The sequence below is a fragment of the Python bivittatus genome, unplaced genomic scaffold (assembly GCF_059951505.1).
Source record: "Python bivittatus isolate LINGU-HERP-01145 unplaced genomic scaffold, Pbiv_v1 ctg000330_np1212, whole genome shotgun sequence".
Taxonomy (NCBI): domain Eukaryota; kingdom Metazoa; phylum Chordata; class Lepidosauria; order Squamata; family Pythonidae; genus Python; species Python bivittatus.
Window position 1 is genome coordinate 8,150,226 of NW_028277058.1, and position 21,463 is coordinate 8,171,688.

The window sequence follows — 21,463 nt, forward strand, 5'->3', positions numbered from 1 at the left end:
CCCATTCTAAGGTACAGAAAATCTTGATAAAAAGACTATAATGTGACTAGAATCTGTTTTATCTTAGAAGAAAAAGAACAAATGCAGAGCCTTCACTGGTGAATATACCTCTTATCTCATGTGTTAATGTAAACACTGTAACAATAAAGAACAAGATTTATTTTTAACTTCCCTTGACTGAAGCCTCTGTTGCAATGACTAAAGGTGACAGTTTAGAGAAATATTAATCAGATACATCTACTTAAAGCTGAATCAATTTTTTTTAAATTATTTTTCTACAGAAAAGCTAAATTGCTAAGCCAGGGCAATGAAGACGATCAGGGAATTCTTGGTCTACCGCCGGTTCCTTCTCATTATTTTTACTCCCCTTCTGCTGCTTCCATTACCTCTCATCATCAGAACCAAAGTAAGTATAAACTGTAGAGCTTTTTCAGTCATTCCAACATGGGGCTGTTTAGATATGCTTGATTGCAGCTGGCGTGACCAGCATATTGAGATGCAGAGATTTAGAAAGGTTGACCTGTATATTTATGTTGAACTGTTTTATTTGGTTATATCACTGACTTCCAATATTTTACATTGATCTCAAAATGAAACTCCATACAGCAATATAATATATGTGTGACGAGAAGGATTACGGCTCTTTTTCTGATTTTTCTCGATGTGGTTTTGATAGATAAACTGAAAAACCAGCAATCAAAATATTTCATATCATTGGAAATCACAGTTCCTTACAAACTCCTGGAGACTGTGATTGGTTTACTGTTCATTTGGTCCTTGTCCTCATCATGAGATATCCGCTAAGATCTAAGCAACTATACTAACCATGAGAAAAATGCTAAAATCTATGTAAGGACAATACCTTTATTAAGCCAACCAAAAGAGCATGTAAACTTTTGAGTTCTCCAGAATTTGTGGTAAAGTTAACAGTAAAACAGTAAAACAGTTGAGAAGGGATGGGAAATGGAGGTAGGAAGGAATAAAACTAGCTGCTGTTGACACTATGTATTGGTTTCACACTTCAGCAAAGCATAATTTAACTTATATCTTTATGGTTTAGCATGTTGATATCTGTAGCCATTATGATTTATAAACCATGGCTTGTGACTCAGTTTTTTGTAGAAACCCACTCAGTTGTGGCTTAGTCAATAAAGCATGGTTAAAGCAGACCTCGACTTACTGTACTGTACTAGTCACACAGTGACAAGTCTAAAATATGTTTAGCTGTATGTACAATATGACTAGGAACTGTGGAAGTTTCAAACTACAACCAAAGCAACAGGGATGAAAAGACTTACAAAGGGGATCCCCCGTTTTGCAAGTATAAAATCCAATAGGAATGTCAGTATTCCCATCGTAATAGAATGAAATAAATAAAAAGATGAAAATCACTTTTACAATTGCTGTCATGTATTCCAGGGAGTATTCCCTACCCTGACTCCTAGTTTCCATATTCAGACAAGGAACCATGCTAGCAGTATGATGGAGGAAAACCGCATGAACCCTTCTTCCCCAATGCAGACATTTTCATGAATCTGAATGGTTAAATTCTAGTTTGTACGATTTGTATTCCACAAGAAAAGTGTCAAGTAGGCCTGATGAGCTATCATGGGGATCTACGCAAGCTTCAAACTTTCTTTCCTGGGCTGGGTTTTATTTTCCTTTGAAACAATAGCCTTTTCCTTGTGCTTCTACATACCTGTTTTCTGAAGAGTTTTCTCAGTATCCCTTCCCTCTTTTTGATATGCCAAACTGTCTGCCACTCATTCTAATTTCCAAACAAAATGCCATGCCTGTGGGCAATTGTATGAAGACTGCTGGCAGATGGAATTCAGCAGGTATTGATTTTTTTTTCAATGCACCAGATGCTTTCAATATTAATAAATCAATGCACTCCAAGTTCTGCATGCATCAGTGGCTGACACATGAGGGCCATGGTACTAGTAGATTGAAGCTCAGGTGTGTGGCAACTGCATTCTTGAGTCTAGGCATTTAGAAAACAATGCAGATGTTATATATAAATGCAATATTTTCTGTTAAATGTCTTCTTAATGACAGAAAGTTAAACTAAGCAGATAACAGCAGCTTATTAACTGGGCAAGCATGGCTTTTTATCTGGCAAGGTGATCAAGGCACTTGTCTGATGTTAATAATGTTAATGAGTGAATTTTTGTTTCCATGAAATTTTACGACAAAACAGCCACTTGATTTTTGAGAAGCTGTCAACTCTCAGCCTGGTCAATGGCTGTGCCAGTTTTTATTGGCTATATACTTTCCCCCAGCTTTTTACATCTATATATTTTCATAGTACTGCACAGTTCCTTTAACTTCCAAGGGAAGAAATAAACCTCCCCTAATGCTGATTTTTCCTCCATCATAATTAGTCATAACAGCATTTTCAGAGAAGATCTTTTGAGAACAAATAATAGACTCTGAAGATTGAGAGGTAAACCTATCACATTCATGCAGTGTTTTTTTTTTTCTCTACACCTCTTATGTCTCTTATTAGATATGTTTTCATGCATCAATATATATTATCAGACATACTGTACGTCAGGCAATACAGATGTCTATTTGGATATACAGATGGATTGGTGTATACATAGAGCAACATATCTGGGGGAGGAACCTGTGTTAACATATGCAACTGACATGTGTGAAGCAGAGTTACATCCTATATTTGTGGAAGCTGGTATAATTTATCCCATATACATCCATAATATGGTTGGAGGGGCACACTTTGAGCATGTTAAGTTAGTAAACATTGGAAATATGATATAGTACTATGAATGGCAAAGATAGCAGTAAAGAAGCCTATAACATATTGAGCTGTGGCCTGGGAGCTATCAATCTTAATTTTTGTTCGTTTTTCAGATTGTATTGATTTATCAAGTTCAGATTGGTTCCCTTGAATTTTTTTTAAAGTTTGCAGTAAAATGTGCATGCATTTAATGCCTATTTCTTTAAGCATCCATTTTTTGCTTGTATTTTGTCTCTAACATGCATAATATTTGCAAATATTCTTCACTATTATGAGCAATTTTTATATTATTTTCACAAATGTATATTTTTGTAAGCAATTTTTTCATTCAGGGGAGTTAGCGTTCTAAATGTTTGTGCCACACAACCTGCAAAACTAGCTGTGTTTGTGTATTAATTCAAACATGTTAACTGAAATAAGTGGTTATAGATTTACTAGATGTGGGCTGAAAAATTCCAGATGATCGTGAGATGGCAGCAAAGAGATATCCAGATAACTTTATCCATTTTACTATCTTAGAGGCCATCCAGATTTTTGCAACCCAAATCTGGTAGCCCTAAATTTGCATTTGAAAATTTTAAATTTAAATACCTGTATCCCCCATCACATTTGAGGGTTTCCTTATCCATGGGCACAGCTGTAGTATTCATCTCTCAGTATGATTTACTACTGGTCTTTCTATAATTTTCTAAAAAGCAATCTTTCACATCATTTAAGTATAACGTTGGTACCAGAGCTCTGATTCTTAGTAATTCTAAAGTTCATAAGTCATCAGTAATTAAAACTATGTAGTAAAATTTTGGATGGCATCTTAAGTAATTAATCATTGCTTGAGAAATATGTCCTAAATATGTATGACTAGCTACAAAAGACAAGTAGGCTCCTGCCAAACATTCTAGGTCCATAATGGTATATCCATTATTATATTTACTTTTTAGAATAGAATTCTGTAAAAATGGAAGTGTTATAGAAATGAGATTTCATTACAGCCTTTAAAAAAAATTGCATGCAATAAAATAAGAGATGAATAAATTTCTCTTGTTTACCATCTCGCTGAAATGTAGCTGTGCCTAAGAGATGGATAATATAGTTTCAGGCAGAGAGAAAAACTCTGCTCAGTCTGTTATTTAAATGACTAATCTTTCCGGCTAATCTTTCTTCTAGTGTACCGTATGTGCACAAAGATCGTCTGAGGCATCCTTCATGTGGTGGGGAAAAAAAGTTGGCTGCAGAAGCTTTAATATGTATATAATTTGTCTTTGCTTTGGTTTGCTTAAGATTTCTTTACAACTTTAGTGAAAGCTGGGAATGAGTAGTAGTTTCCTGTTTTTAATTACCACACTGTGGCACAATCTGTTGCAGAGGGCTAAGGATGTGGAAAGCCAGACAGAATGTTCAATCTTGAAAAATGGCTCTTCCAGTCCTCTTCACACATATAGCATGGAGACTGCCCTGTGCATTTACCCGCAGTAGGTTTTAGAAGGGCAAATTGAGAAAACAGGTAGAAATATTCTCAACTCCATTTCGGAGACTGTTTTACTCCTATCCGGATCACCAGTTTTATATGGTAGATCTCAGCCCATATATGTAGCCTCCAGCAGATGAGAAGGTTATGAGAATGACTTCAAAATGCTGGTGTCCTAGGGCATTCATTTTTGTAATCACAGTTGTTTGTTTCGAAGACAAAGCTTAAGCAAAAAAAAAAAAAAATAGTAACACCATGGAAGCACATCCCCAGAATACAAATCTTATATCATTGAAACCAAAATGAGGACAGTTGGCCTACAGATTGAAAGTTGCCATCAGCACAATATTTTTTAAATCACTTCTATATAGTTGTCAAGCTAACTGCCTGGAGGAGTCCATATTGGTCACCAGGACTGGAGCTTTTTCATGAAATCACTTGATTTTATTCCAAATAAAGGTTTTTCCCTTTCAGTAAGATAATGCAAAAGTTCATATGTATTCAAATTGGGAGAAGGATGTCATGTTTAACTTCGTACATGTAGAGGTTGCATCAGCTTCTGTTTACTGAAGGATTCATTGAAATGTGCCATTTGACCAAGGTGCCTAAACTTTTGCATACAACTGTATATTTGGAATTTTCTTTTCTTTTGGGATCTTTAGATCTTTTCATTTGACTACATATTATCTAATGTAAATCTGATTTTTCAATTATGTATTTGTTCTAGGAAGCAGAATGTGCATACACATTGTTCGTGGTTGCTATCTTCTGGCTTACCGAAGCTTTGCCTCTGGCTGTTTCAGCGTTAATTCCTGCTTTAATGTTTCCGCTGTTTGGAATATTGGCTTCGAAAAAGGTATATTCCTTCTGTTCTTTTTCTTTTCTCTACTGTTATTCCAGCACTCAGTCTATTTATATTTCAAAGATTACAGTGCATTTACTTTTGTTTATCAGATGTTCTTTTATAATATGCCTAATGCTAAAAGGAAGGCCATGAGATCTGAGCTGCAAAAATCCAGATCACCACTGGGGAGCAACAAAGATTCACAACACTGATTCTTTGCTGCCACCTACTTGCTGTTTGTAGACCCAATCACATAATGCTACTAACAGGCCTTGTGTTCACTTAGAGCACATCTTAAAGCCATCCTGACTTGCACTTATTTCTGAGTTAGAGGTGATTGTGAGGCAGTACTTTATGAATGAGAGCCAGCTTGGTGCAGTGGGTTAAAAAATACCAGGCTAAAAACCAGGAAACTGAGTTCTAGTCCCACTTGAGGCATGAAGCCTCTGGGTGACCTTGGACCAATCACTCTCTGTCAGCCCAAGGAAGGAGGCAAGGGCAAACCATTTCCAAAAATCTTGCCAGGCAAACCGCAAGAACATGGTAGGGTGACTGACAGGATGTGCTATGATTCTTGTTTGCTTGTGATACTAAAAAAAATTCACTTTTCATGATTTGTGAACTCAGCTATAGAAGGAGCCTGACATCACTGACTAGACAACCAAAATACTAGGAAGTGGCATTCAGACAGCTAAGAAAAGTAGGAATGGAAATGACTTCCTACGCTCATAATCTAAATTTCTCCTACAATTCCCTAGTTCTCACTAGCTCAGTTTATTTGTCACTTCTTGTACTTCCAACAGATTATGGGGACTGTGGCAGGCAGTCTGCATCATTTAGTTTTTTTCCCAAACTGCTTCATATATTTTTGATTGTAAAAGCCCTCTTTTTATTCCAAATGAACCAATGTGTTTTGTGCTTTGAGTAGCAAAAGTTTAAAAGTATGCCCTTAGCTAATAAAACAAATTTTGATTTTTAGGTGGCATCCGCTTATTTTAGAGATTTTCATCTGTTATTGACTGGCATAATTTGCCTGGCAACATCAATAGAAAAATGGAATTTGCACAAGAGAATTGCCCTGAGAATGGTGATGCTGGTGGGTGTTAACCCTGCATGGTACGTAGCATATATATATATATAAAAAAACAAAGTGCCACGAAAGCTCTTTTGGCTCAGAAATAACTCTGCTTTGCAGGTCAATTGCCACCTCTTTTCTCGACATTTCATTGTCCATTAGCATCCGTGCACTGGAAGGGAATTCAACAGGTGCTGCTTTGGTATCTGCTGGATTTTTTTTTTCTTCAGTTCAACTGTTACAGAAGGACTGTGAGGCATTGCCTGTTTACATGCCAGACTTACTGCTCTGTTTGGCTGCTAAAGAGATTCATTAAGACCAGCCTCTTGCTGAAATTTAATTATACGTATCACTGGGGCGAGAAGACGAGTTGCACATGAAATGCTTCTGTTATTGACAACAACGGCGCATGGCTTGGAACAAAACAGCAGACGAACTAGTGAACAACTCTGACTCATCCTTCTTAATGGCTGAGGTTAGGCAACCCACGAGATCTTTCATACACTGCATCACTATTATTCAGTTTATAGTTTAGGTAGTTCCAGCAGCAGTTTCAGACTCAGAGGAATATTCTGCCTTTTTCCCAATTTGCGGACTGTTCTTACAAATAAGAAATTAAACCCATGCTGTGCTCTTTTTTATTGCTCTCAAGGAGTCAGATGGCCCCTACTGTCTCTTGTCAATCCCATCAGCAAGTCAAAAAAGAGTCTGTAAGCACAGCAGGCTCCCTGAGTTTGAATTGCCAGCGGCTGCTGTGAGGGGGAAGCAGTAAGCTGTCACTTACCTCTTTGATTGCAAATTAGCAACGTTAGCTAAAGCACTAGCGCTTCCCCTCCTGATGTTTGAAACCACTGTAAGAGCTGGTGGATGTGCTGATGCATCCCTATCAGCAAACCTAGACGCATACAACACACGTAAAAAAGAGGTGGGGCTTCAATCGCACAATCACAGCAGCCATCTTGCTATTTTGTGCACCGACATGTGCATGTGGACATTCCTGCTGGACACCATGGAATGGATCCAGACTTAGCCACAAATGGCTAGATGTCATTATCTATCTAGTAAGCTAAGCAGGGTTAGACCTGGGTAGTACTGGCATGAGAGGTCACCAGGAAACCCCATGCCAATCTAGAATAGACTAAAAATGGAAGAGGGGAGTGGGAAATCACTTTTATATTGCTGCCAAAAAAAACCTCCCTGTCCATGTAGTCCCCCAGGAGCTGAGCTAGGGATGGTGCTGTTTTCTCTGTCTTAGAAGACCCCCTCTTACACCACAGCCTACCCATTGAGCGGGATCTCTAGTGTTTCATGAAGCATGTTTATGGGGCTGGAAGGGATGCTATAGGGAGGAGAGGTTGGGGAGTTCCATTTCCACTAATCTAGTTATGCGCGCCTCAATTTGAATCTAACCCAACGTTTGAAGTGGTATGATTCCTTCCATGATTAAAAATACAACAGTACAACTTTTATACCTATCTTCTCTATACCTATCTTCTCTTTAAGCTGCAATTCTATATACATTCACATGGGAATAACCTCCAGTAGTTTCAGCACTTACGTTTACTAGCTATATAAATTACACATTTAATTTTACATTTAATGTAAATGTACTAGCTACACACTTAATTTACAATCTATGTAAATTACACAATACTGTAATTGGTTTCTTGAGACCCAATTAAATCATGTAACATGTACAACAACCCTTTATTTCTCTTTGTTTATTTCACATTATATCTTCACATTAATACAAAATATATTTCAGACTTGAGAGTAATTTATTGGGCTATATTTTTTATTAAACACATATAGACTTGCCCAGTTATTCCAATGTCTAGAATTACAGCCTAAACCCCACAGCTTTATAATTACAAATAAGTCAAAAGTTCAGATAGACAACAGAAAAATAAATAATAAGTTACCTAGAATTTTCTTCTTAATCTGCTTGGGATGTCTTCATATTATTAAAAAAATATTTAGATGCAGAATAAAACACAGAAGTACCGATGATTTAATGCTCCATCTAGAGCCTCACATGTATCCACATGTCTTCTCCAATCATACAAGTGAGTGAGTGAGTGAACAAGTCACAAAGTTTTAATTTATTATACTTTTCCATTTAGTTTGGTCTGGGAAGCTGTACTAAAGAAATGTTATAATGATAATAAGCTACAACTTGCCCCATGCATCCTTTCTTATCATTTGTAATGACTTTTCCCAGAGGGAAGCTAAATAAATTGATCTTTTTGATGCTTATAATATGGTTTTGGGGATTAAACATATTTGAAATTCCTTGCACTGGGAATGGCATATTCATCATAATTGACTTGTGCCTTTGAATTGTTCATTCCTGCAACCATTCTTCTTCTCAGCCTCCATACCTTGATGCTTATATGTCTTATATTTTATCAAGTCAGCATTTGGATAAAAAACGTATTTTACAAACTTTTCTGTAAGAGAAATAGAGTATAATTTTGTCTTCTTATGATATTTAATTCAATTCAATTGAATCAAATTAGTTTGCTGAATAGGCTGGGAAGGGTTTTTTATTATGCAGTGATGGGATCATTGACATCAGTGGTAAACTTGTCAATGCACTCAAAATTGTTGGCAGCAAATTGCTACTGCAATTTCACAGTGGGGTATTTAATGGGGAATTATTGCCTTTAGTGGTATTCTTCAATATTACTGAGTAAGCTATTACCAACTTTAACAGAAGTTTTAAAATAAAGTTTTATTTTAGAAGTTATCAATACATGCATATATGTTAGACACTAGAAAAAGACTCTGTTCACTACGGTTTGTGAATGACAGATTCAATGTTTATATATAGCAACAATGGAGAAAGTGACAGTAAGTATTTATGGAAGAACTGGAAATTGAAATGTAATGAACATCACTGATTATGGGTTATTTGAATAGTAACTGGGGTTTTATTAGATAGAATTTTGGTTTTGCTATAATGAAGTTATTTGTTAAGTTATATTGTTTATACTATTGCACTTACTGTAAGCAAATAGCATTTTACAAACATTCATAAAGCAAAGCCTATGGACACTGCCAATGTCTAGCACTTCTAAGGACCCAATGTCCTTATTATAAATTATAATCCTCAACTGTTTAAATATGATGATTTTAATTTCAAAAATGTCAGCTTTGCTTCTTTGGGAGAGTAATGCATTGTGAATGGTGTGTAGGCGCATCAGATGTATTCATCCTGAATACTATTGAAACTGTCAAAGAGTACATCTACATTTTTTAAAACAAGCTGAACAGGTCATGGTATATATACCTGGAGACACAATTTCACAAATGCAGAAATATTGCTGCCCAGAAATCTCCTTTTCATTTTTATGACTAATGGTCAAAACGATAAAATAAATTGACTGAGTGTCCATTTCATTTCATAAGGAATACTAAAATGTTTGAAATGATGTCTCTAACACTCTTTCCAACTCTCAGCTCATGGCCCACCTAACTGTCAAATCTATCAAGCTACCCCGGATAAAGTATTCTCTCCAATTCAGTGCCTCTACAAATTTGTAAAGGGAGAACATGCATGTGGTTTTATTTGTTTGCTGGTGGCTGGTCTTATTACACAGACTTTATGATTTAGAGGGAAAAGTACCAAAATGTACTGTTTTCAAGAAACAGTGCTCTATTGCTCTTTGCTGTGCTGGTAATCAGTTAGATGTTCAGTGAAGTGTGTTTGTGAGCCGATGTATGTGCTCGTGTGTATGTGTGCATAGATTGATAATGAAATATGATTTAGACACTTTGTGAACTGAGATATTAGGAAAGAAAGGCAGCTGCCTGGCAGGATTTATGGTTAGAGAATTATATGAATGTTTATGCTGTATAGCAGAGATGAATGACCTTTTGGAGGTCAAGGGCTGTGCAGCGCTTTGGAGTTAAAGGACTAATGAGAGCCACAGAGTGGGTGAGGACATGTAAGCATGTGGGTTTGGAAGATGCCTTGGGGCTTCTATTTTTTAATTGTGACTTGCCTGTCACAAGCAAAATTGCAAATTTCATCTGTTTCCCATCTCAAAATAGAAAGAAAGAAACTTTGCCTTTAGTTTTCAGCTGAGTTGGAGGGGGCTCTAAGAGCTACCAAAATGAGAAGTTAGGGGTTGCTTCTGATCCTGGGGAGCAGAGTGTATGGATTCATTAAAAAGTTCATTGAAATATCCACAATGTGGAATATATGTTGAAATTGCCTTTCCCATAAAAGCAATACATTCCCATACTTTACATGAGAGAAGCATAGAAAGTTCCCCTACAGACAGACCACTAGTTCCTCTAGTCCAGTGTTCCTCAACCTTGGGAACTTTAAGAGGTCTGGACTTCAACTCCCAGAATTCCCCAGCCAGCATGGCTGGCTGGGGAATTCTGAGAGGTGAAGTCCAGACTTCTTAAAGTTCCCAAGGTTGAGAAACACTGCTCTTGTCCATACAGTAGTTGACTATGCTGACTATCCTTTCACATATTTTCTTCTGTTTCTCAGTGGAAAAAGCCCAGGGGAAAAGTAGATACCTCAGGAAAAGAAAAACACTAATTAAAAAAAACACAGACACACATTTTTACTAGAGTTCAAACTAGCAACCTTCTGTTTATAAGGTATTACTGTATAACCTCTGAGCTGTTATAGCACTGCTGGTAAAGCAAACTCTTGATTCACTTGTGGGGCATCTTCCTGCCTCTCTGAAGTTGGTAATAAACAAAAATGGTCAGGGCCACTCTGGGGGACCGAAGGAGAAGAAGAGTATTTTAAAAGTGCAGCAGGAAAATGCATCTAGAGGTCACATTTGTGATAGGAGGAGGGTGAGTACAGACCCCCCCATATTGTCCACTCCTATCCTCCAAAAATGTTGGCCAGTTTGGGTGACAAGGCAACCAGGCAGTGCATATAATTGCAGAGTAATTATGTATTTAATGTATTTATATCCAGTATCTATATATCCAATCTTCCATGGTTTCTGCCCATCCAGTACGATCCAGCACTGTGGGCATAGTCTGAGTCTCTTTGATTAAACAGTGTCCATTTTTGCAACCCAGGAAACGCACCTTCTCTGTAGTGGCACTTGTCCTCTGGAATGAGATCCCTCCAAGAGATCTATACAGCTCCTATCCTGATGATAATATTTGCCCTGTCCTTGGGGTAGGATAGATTTGACTCCTCTGTGATGTTTGCTTCATTGTTCAATTGCCATCTTGTGATTATTTTTTAGTTATTTTTGTACTTGCCGTGGTTCATTTTCTGGGTTTGTTGTTGCTGTTATTTTATTGCAGTGAGCTGCCCAGAGTCAGCTGGAGTTGGGCAGCATCCAAATTGAATAGAATAAATGAAATAAATAATTAATTATCTTGGCTTAACTAGGTCTAGACCAAGGAGAAGTCAAAAGCAAAGACTGGGAAGCCTCCAGGCCAACATTTATTTTAAGAAACTTCAAAGACAGAAATTTTCATTTGCATTCTTATAATTACATACGTAACTTATCCTCATCCACAATTCTTTGCAATAATAGTTATAATCCATTTATTAAATAGTAGGCATAATAGGATGATATTATCTAGAATGTAAGCATGGCCTAATAACTATTGGTGCCCATACATGGGAAGAACAAACAGTTCTATTATTTTATCAGCCACCAGGAGAATAACACCTCTGTTAATTTGAAAGTCAGTTGCAGCTCTCACAAAGCAAATGTATTTCTTATTGTTGGAATTTTCACAGAGTAATAAGATCCTGAGCTTTGGAATGCAATCAGTGGATAGCAGTTGACAGTAGTCATATGCTTCCTGCAAAGTCTATAGTAAATCTTTGATGGATGTCTCAGAGATACTGAAAAGATAGTTAATCCCCTAACAGTGTATGAACAGTAATTTGCTATAATTGAAAGCTCCTCCTCAGCTAATGATTGGTGGTTTAAAATATGGGATATAGCTCTGTTGTCTCCTACAGGGGAAAAAAACAGGAAATAATATTGAAAGATCTTGCCAAAAATGCATTTTAATATAATTTATACATTTTATAATTTATGAATACAATCACCTAACAGTGTATGAATAGTAATTTGCTATAATTGAAAGCCCATCCTCAACTAATGATCAGTGGTTTAAAATATGGGATATAGCTCTACAGAATATAGCTACAGAAAAAAAAAAAGAACAATTGAAAGTTCTTTCCAAAAATGCATTTTAATATAATTTACATAATTTATATTTTATAAATAAAATATAATTTACAAAATAACCCAAGAAGTATTTTACCCTTTCTGTTTGTTTAGGATTACTTTTGTTCTACATGCCTCAAATAAAAATTGGCTGAGTTTATGGTGATAAATTAACATATTAGAGAAGTGTATATCATATTAATCTCAAGATGTAATATCTTCTGTGTACCAAACTTTCTTTTTATGTAAGGAATGCCCAATCTTTGTGGGTGTAAGGTCCATGCACACCTCTGAGCAGCGTGCCAGGGGATATGCTGTAAAGGACGTAGGACAAAAGATTTTTAAAGTGTATTATTAATTTAATTTAAAATAGTAATCCAATCTCTTTTGAGTTATGGTTTTACAGGTTTTATTTATTCTGTTGTTTTAACTGAATTATTGTGGTTTATTGATGATGTACACCACCCTAAGCATTGTGCCCAATGGGCTGAAAGGAAGGAAGGAAATACTCCTATTAGTTGTAGTTACTTTTAATAACACATATACGCTGATAGTGATCCTTACTCTCTCACATCCCAAGGCAGGTTCAAAGAGTTATATACAGAAGAGGTGGCAAGACAAAATCTGAGGATGAAATGCTATGGTCACAGATTAGTACAATGTCTGAACCATGCTGGCCTGCATGTTATGTGCTATGATATAAGGCTTGCATTAGGTTTCCTTTATTCTCTGAATTAATACCCCAGTGTAACTGTCAACTGTAGAGAGGTTGGGGAAGAAGATCAATAGAGGTCAGAAGTATTTTGATATGAAGGCACTGGTTGAGTTGACTTCACCATACTTATAGCTTGAGTCAACTCAACTTTGCCAAATTGATTGCCTAGGATGGCCTGGCTGTTCTTACTCCATGATTTGAGATCATCTGAGGTGACTCTGCCAAAAAAGAAAAACAAAGGAAGTGTTGTTGTTGCTGCTATATTGTTAGAATGAGATTTGGGGGAGAAAATTGTTTTATCTTACTACAGTGATCCTTTGATGACACCCTCACTGATACCAATGTAGAGATTTCTTTCTGTCTGTCTGTCTGTCTGTCTGTCTGTCTGTCTGTCTGTCTTATAACATGGACTCATGCAACCATTTTCATAAAATGTTACAAATGCATTAGAGAAAAATGTGAAAGCAATTTTGCATGTTTAAATAAGTCTACCCTTTCTGTGTTACTCTTTGCAACTACTGAAGTACTTTTCATCCCCTAGATATCAAAGATCTTTACAGTCTTTAACAATTATTTAGGCTAATGCTGCTTGGCATGAATAAAACATGGTATATTTAAACATTTACATGGCAATCATTAATTGTATTGAAAACAGGGCAATATCACAAATTGAATGTGTCCCAAAACGAATGCCTTTCATTTTCTCCTGCATTGTTTTGTGGGAGTAATTGCACAAAGTTGTTCAAAGTTACCCACATTAAAAGGTCGGTCAGTGGCTGCTGTTCTATGTAGGGTATGATTAAATGCATTTTCATTTTTGCACATTGCTGAAAATTCTTGTGCTGGACTGTACCCTATATCAAAGAAAGATACAGTGCTGTCAGCAACTGTGTCTTGTGAGTAATTGAGCAGGTGTTCCAAGGATGTAATTTCTCAGTTGGAAAAGAAACTTCAGGAGTTGGCAGTAAAAACTAACTAGAAGATTACATGCCATTCTTGGAGAACCCTCATAGAAGTGACTTAGTTGGACTGGGAAGCAAGAAAAAGAAAAGCTAAGGCAGAGACCATAGACATTAGGTACCAAGGAGACTTCACAGAAATGAATGGGATGATCCTGTGTGTGTGTGTGTGAAAAAAAGTCAAGGTGGCTGCTACAATTGCATTATCAAAGCCCTGCTTCTTTTTTAAATACATGGGGCTTTGATCATGTGGTTCCAGTGACCATCCAACTTGGTCACCCATCCCCCATAGACATTCTTGGAATCAGATCATGTACAAAGCAAGATGCCAAAAACAAAAACCTAGATAGAAACATACAGTAGAATCCTGGCATTATGATGAAGCAATTCCCAATTGTGCATGTGGAATGACCAATCTAAATGAAAAACAACAAAGAAAGGATGTTTCGGAGATATTTGGGGCTAAATTATATCTCCCTATCTTTATTTGATTTCTACTCCTGCCTTGTTTCCAAATAGAAAAGTATACAAGCCTGTCTGTTTTGATGCATCTGAACAACAACAAAAATTGTTAAGAAATGGCCTAATGTGGAAAGTCTAAGGACTTGGAAAGTCAACACTAATTGATTTGAAATATGGAAAATTGCAGTAATTTAAGATGTTTCAATAAGACTTCTTCACCCAGTTGTGCATTTCAAACATCATGAACCCTGATGATGCAACTCTAGCCCAAGTCTGTTAAAAAGATCACTGAAGTCAGTTGTGTACCTGTCAGGTTTCAAATATATTTTTATAGCAAAAATATCCAAAGGTAGGATCCCATTTTGTGAATCTCATTTCAACCTTGCCTTTACCAGAATGTGGACAAGCCGTATCTCCTTCACATCACAATATAAATTTAGGACACTGTAAATTCATGAACTGTCAATCAGAATCAATTCTATTCAACCATTCAGTGTGGAAAAAATCCATTGAATTTTCAAATTGATTCAGTTACCTTGATTCAGTTCAATCCATTGAGTACATCTGACCATTCAAAGTTGGTATATATTATTCAAAGTTGCTTTGGTTATTTTTCTCTGAGAAAACTCACATGACTTGAAAAAGTCACATGACTTGAATGAATTGGGCAATATATTCTTTTCAATACTTTTTTTCACCACCTCTTCTTTTTTCCTTGTAAGTGGTGGTTTCTCACCATGCTTGCTTTCCTCCTTTCCCATGGTTATGTGATTTCACTGAGATTAACAAAGGCTGTAAGGGAGATAAACTGAACCTAAGTTATTTTAATGTTGATGTCTTTTAAAATATATTTTGTTTAATGGAAAAAAACATATATTATGCATGCATGATGTAAAAAGAGCAATCGTTCCATTATCGTGTGAACATTTCATGTGTAGAACACTTGAGAAAAAACTTCAAAGTTTGAAAACTGAATATGTTGGCAATTCAATTTGCACATGTACTCTTATTCCTGGGTAGAGGCATCCACAGGATCCAGTGTTTTCATCAAAATGATGAAAGGAGCATCGTTCCATCATGGCAAGATTCTGCCCCTTTTGATGATGCATGTATAAAAAGAGATGGAATGATTGCATTGTTACAGTGCTGCTTTTGTGATCTGACACATACACACACTCCCATGGACACTTCTGTAGAACCTCTGGAGGCCCATATCCTGAATTGTATGTGTAAATGAAGGGCTGCAGCTTGCACTTTGCACGCAAGTCCATGGTTCGGTCTCCTGCAAATCCAGCCATACTTGGGAAAATCCCTGCTTCAACCCTCAGAGAACCACTGGCAGTTAGTGTAGATAAAACTGAGATAGATGAATCTGAATTAAAGACAATGTTCTAATGTTATCTTCTTAGAATCCAATTCTGCTCGAATGGCAAAAGTGCTAAGCCAAGCCATTCATACTACTGCTATATAGAGAAAGGAATTAGAAACTGTCTAGAAGGTCAGGAGGTGCCAACCTAAATTATTTTTAATAGAGTTTTATTATAATTATGTTGTTGAGTGTTAATACCAGACATAGATGGACTTTTTGTTATTATTTCAGGCTCACCCTTGGTTTTATGATCAGCTGTGCATTTTTATCTATGTGGCTTAGCAACACTTCTACTGCTGCCATGGTGATGCCAATTGTAGAGGCAGTGGCTCAGCAAATCATTAGTGCTGAAGCTGAAGTAGATGCCATGGAGATCACTTGTGCAAATGGAGCCACCAATCATGCCCTGGAACTTGAAGGTAAGTAACTTCAACCCATTTTTACTTCGCTTGGAGAAAGATCACCTGAGCAAAAATCCTTCCTTTAAATTTTTCATTTTTGTTTTCACAGAAAATGTTACTGAGTCTGAAACAGTTGACTGGAAATCCAATAAAGCTGATGGGTAATATATAGAGAGAGCAAAACATTTATATGATTTATTTTTTATTAGCAGTAAAATAACTACTACAGCAAGTATTTCTTTCCAGGTACAGCAATGGCGCTGCTCACGCTGTGTGCGACGTTGAAAATGAAAAGGTATTTAAAATAATTCTCACCCTTGTTTTAAAAATTGGAATACCTATTACAGTCAGATTAACATATTATGGTTTCAGTTATGTAATCAATTTGGTAATTTTTCTGTAATGATTGATATGAAGCACTGTGATCTCTACAATGTTTTCCTGATTTTCCAGATAATTTAAAAAATGCAGGTGGTTTGGTGGTCTAATTCCAAAATCTACAATATGCTCATGCATATGAATCACAAGGTTTCAAAATCTTGAATAAGCTTAGGGGGTTTCTAAATTAAAATATATATATATTAGGGCCCATAGAGAGAGGGGGCATCACAACATTGTAATATTCATATTAAGACAAGGTAGAATGTTCAAAGTCATGATTAAAGTTTCAGCTGCCTCACAAATTTGGGACATTTTATTTGATCCTAATTAAGTTATTGACATTCTACAGACCAGTATTCCCAACATATTCCTCTCCAGATATGATGAACTACTGTTCTCAATAGTTTTCATAGTCTCTACGCTTCATGTACAATAGCAAACTTGCTGGAGTTGATGTGAGGTATAGTTCAACATACCTGGAATGGGATAGTTTGAGAAAGATTGTCATACTTTTTGTTATTTTTGAGATCTGCCTCTTCACTTCTGGATTTCAGCTATTAGCTTTTCTCACCTACAATCCCAGTTTCAGCAGCCTCCATTGGTGTCATCCCATGGTTTTTCTCTATTCACTTTGGTCTAATTCTAATTAAACCTCGGATTAATCCTGGGCCAACTTTATGACCCTGGCAAGAAGGAGTGCAAAAATTTATTCCAAACTGTGGTAAAATGGTGATTCATGAATCTTTGTCTTCTCCATTAATGTCTAAGCCATTCTTCTATAGCAGGAGTTCTGATAGGCGTGTCAAGGATTTTCAATTTATTGAAAAGAAGGGAAAACTCAGGAAATCCAGATGATATATCCAGAATAAGATTCTCTGAAATCTGTATTTCCTTTAGGTTATTATTTTCAGCCATTTTTTCATTTATGTACCCATCCAGAGTAAAGTTGGATAAATGGGATCTTAAAATGAGGTCTCCTTACTCTCTATCCTTTTCCTTTGCACAGTCTAACACTGCATTTTGATCTACTAGATCAAGAGTGCTGAAATGACATTTCTGATAAGCAGGAGAGATGTATGGATTTGTTCTTTAAAATGTACATAATGTCCAGAAAGCTTTGTTACAAGACCTAGCCCATCATCTGCCCTCACCTGACAATCTCTCCCCTGTCACAAACACTCAGTTAATTCAGTTAAAAATAATCAGCTAATTCAAATCACAGAAATAATAAATACAAAAACAATCAATGGAAGATCGATCCAGATATAATTCAAGATATTCCTTTTTAAATTGATTTGGATGTGAGATGGGTATTCAACTCATTCTATCCTAATTTCCATGTTTAGTGTTTTAAAATTTCAATTTATCCTGTTATTTCTAGTTGAAATGTCTATTTTGACCTATGCACTGATTACAGTGGCAAATGTGCCACACATTTCCACTAGTTACTATGCATGCTTTAGCTTGTTTGATTTGAATTATCTTTTTTTCTTTAAACACATGGAAGTAATTTAATCAATCGGTTTGGAGACAGCAGACATTTGGCAATACTTCACTATTAACATGCATCTTTCGTGACTTTTAAAGCAGACAGAGAGAGATTTCCACCACGTTTTTGCCATTTCACCTAGCTGTTATTGGGCAAATTGTGAATCATTCTGTTGCCTGAAATTGAAACCTATGTGCTTATGGTGAAAACTACTGTATAAGAGACTCTTTACTGTGCAAATAAGACATTTCAGTATCATCAGATCTGCAGTGTGTTTTATTCCTGGCTAATTTACCATTTTCAGAGTTTTCATTGACAATAGAGAATTTAAATGTAATCATAATCTGTGGTGGCGCAGGGGCTAGGGATGCGGTGGCGCAGGGGCTTAATGACACTGGAGTTTGCCAGTCAGAAATGGTTGACACTCCAGTGGTTTGGGCCCAGCTCCGCAGGACGGGGTAAGCTCCTGTCCCTTGTCCTAGCTCCTGCCCACCCAGCAGTTCGAAAGCTATTCCATCTGCAAGTAAATAAATGGGGACTCCCGTTTAGATGGGAGGAACCGGCGGTGCTGCGCAGGGGAGCAAAATACTGGTGCTGGCCGAACTCCAAATACAACCGGCATGAGCAACGATCGATGCGAGTGGCGAGAAAGATCTACAGAGGAGGAAAAAAGCCCAGATGACCCCCTAGCGACGCCTGCTGGGCACGTAGTGTAATAGATATAGCACTAATTGTAAGATTTGTCACTGTTAGGTTGGTATATACTTTGTGAGCTGCCCAGAGTTCCCCATTGGGGGGAGATGGGCAGAGAATAAATCGAATGTATGTATGTATGTATGTATGTATGTATGTATGTATGTATGTATGAATAAATAAATAAATAAATGAATGAATGAATAAATAAATAAGGAAAGCTAGAAACTTAGGGATAGGACTTGATTTTTGCATGTTCCTCAGCTATCCTTTTTATCCTCCTGGTCGATAGAAGAATTAGGGAAAGTGGAAGAGCTACTTCACTCTGGATCTTCCTAACCTCTGGAGAATTTTCAGGAAAAGATTAGGCATTTTACCTAGAGAAGGTTGGGTATTAATAGACTATGAAAATTGCTGATTGCATTTATTTCTTTTATATTTAAGCAGAATTCAGAACCAAGCCAGTCTGAAAGAAGATACCGAAACAAAAAAGACCATATGATATGCAAAGTCATGTGCTTGTGTATTGCCTATTCATCCACTTTTGGAGGACTGACTACCATCACTGGGACGTCAACCAACTTAATATTTGCAGAACAATTCAATACGTAAGAAAAGGGATTAAGTTATTTGTTTTGAATATTATTTTAAATTCCTCTCTTCTGTCCATTTAAGTTAATTTGTGTTATGTCAGTGCAGTGCTTTCCCTTTCTCATAATTGAACCTTTCTGCTTTGAATGTCAATGCTAATGAGAGCTCCTACATCGTAAAGCCCTTTTGCTTTTGGGAAGAAGTCAGCAGAAGGGTTTTCTTCACTGATGTATCCCTGCTAAACCAGACAGACAACTTGAGCCCTGTATTCAGATCTGGAGCTCTTCAGTGGCCCAAAGCAGTTTTTACTGGAAAATGCCCTTTCTTAATCCTTCTCCTTCTTCGCATCACTAGTCATACCCATAGCTTACCACATTATAGCTAGCTAGCTCAAAAGACCTTCCTATCAGATCATATACATCCCCAATATAACAACCATCCATTCAAATAATTTACATTACCCTCTTTGTAGATTACCTATCTATATCACACCATCTCTTTTTTTTAACCAACTAAGGTAAAATTAATTAATGATTGTATGAACCACGGTCACTATCCACGTATTTCTGAGTACTCAAGGCAAGGCTTTATAATTTTATCTTGTTTTTGTACTTCTGTACTCTTTATGATGTCACAGTAGGCAGGAATGCTCACCTTCATTTCACACTGAGAGCACACCTGCTTAATTTTCTCCTTTTAAAATCATAGCTCTTTAATTTTTTAACTGCTTAGATTACTCTGTGTACAAACAGGAGGTAAAATATTGCCATTAGGACTAGCAGCCATAGATAACCTTATCCTCTATGAACAGAGGATTTTATGACATTCATAAAAACACAGTGTAATAGATGCAGAGGGCATTACACAGATCAGAATGACAGAATAATAAATCTGTAATCATGGCTGAAATAATTATTTGGCAAATTGGCTACCAGTCCTTCCCTCCTCCTCCCCATTTCTATTAATCCCTTTGAAAGTACTGGAGCTGTTTCAAAAACATTTCCTAAATGATTTTGGCTTCATGAAATTTAACTCACAGGTAAAGCTGTACGGTGCATAATTTGACAATATATATGTGGGAACTGCAATTTTTTTCCTTGATACTGATAACAATCATAGTATCGATGAGCATTCTGCCAGTTTTGCTTTACATCCCAAAGATTACTAATCTGCTAAAATCATTTCCAATTGCCAGGAATATTGTCTGTCTGCCACTTGTAATTCATTCAAAGTTGTATCACCGCAAACTGAATTTTACACGGAAGAATATATCATAGTTACCTCAAAGCAATAAAAGAAAAGCGTACATATAATCAAATAAGCCAAGACACATAAACATTTTAAAATCTTGTTGAATACAAAGCAAGGGAATAATAACTGTGCCAGAGCAAAATCCATATCTCCTCTAGTTCCTTGGGTGAGTCCATTTTGATCCACGGGGAATGGCATGTGCATTTTCCATTAGAATTAATTTCCAACAGACCTAGGATTTGGGTTGCATGGGGTATCTAAGAATGGCTACAAAAGTCTATTAAAATATGACATATCATTATGATATTGGCTTAATGGGAGTCTAGGATAATTTTTAGAGTGGCTTGTGATGCTACTGTTTTAACTGGAGATATATTCCTGATCATATTAATTGGATCATAAAAGCTACTGGATAACTGGATACTTTTTCTGGCCCGGTTTTCTTAAATGTCTTGTTCTTTTGCTAAGGATAGAAAGAAACTCACCTGGTGTGTAAAACTTGTCATTCCAAAGGTTCCTAATAGCTGAAAAGCAGTTAATAAGCAATTTCCAAAAGTGATTAGAAAAGGAAGTATGCGAACCCATTGTCCATTAAGGTGCCAACTGTGGTTTAAGCGAAAATGGCTTTCCCTTGTCTCCCAAAGCTCTAAACCCACCAGAGACTGCTGTCTTGCATCTCCTCATGAGGAGTAACTGTCTGGAGCACTTGTGAGCAATCTCAAGACCTCTCCTTGTCCAGAGAGAAATTATGAGGAGCCAGTCTACTCACTGGCTCTTCATTCCGCCACAGTCGTCAGCTCTGCTTTTAGCGGAGCCATCTTCAGTTCGCCA

The 21,463-nt window shown here is 36.7% G+C and overlaps 1 protein-coding gene across 1 annotated transcript in view; it reads left to right on the plus strand.

The window, feature by feature from the left end:
• The first annotated feature begins 287 nt into the window (after nucleotides 1-287).
• The window catches only part of SLC13A1 (solute carrier family 13 member 1), a 40,931-nt gene continuing 19,755 nt past the window's right edge, over nucleotides 288-21,463 (plus strand). The window contains exons 1-7 of the mRNA XM_025164812.2: nucleotides 288-406; nucleotides 4,954-5,082; nucleotides 6,050-6,186; nucleotides 16,058-16,245; nucleotides 16,337-16,388; nucleotides 16,474-16,522; nucleotides 19,238-19,398. Coding sequence (XP_025020580.1) covers nucleotides 308-406; nucleotides 4,954-5,082; nucleotides 6,050-6,186; nucleotides 16,058-16,245; nucleotides 16,337-16,388; nucleotides 16,474-16,522; nucleotides 19,238-19,398 — 815 coding nt within the window. The 5' untranslated portion in view covers nucleotides 288-307. The remainder of the gene's footprint in view (nucleotides 407-4,953; nucleotides 5,083-6,049; nucleotides 6,187-16,057; nucleotides 16,246-16,336; nucleotides 16,389-16,473; nucleotides 16,523-19,237; nucleotides 19,399-21,463) is intronic.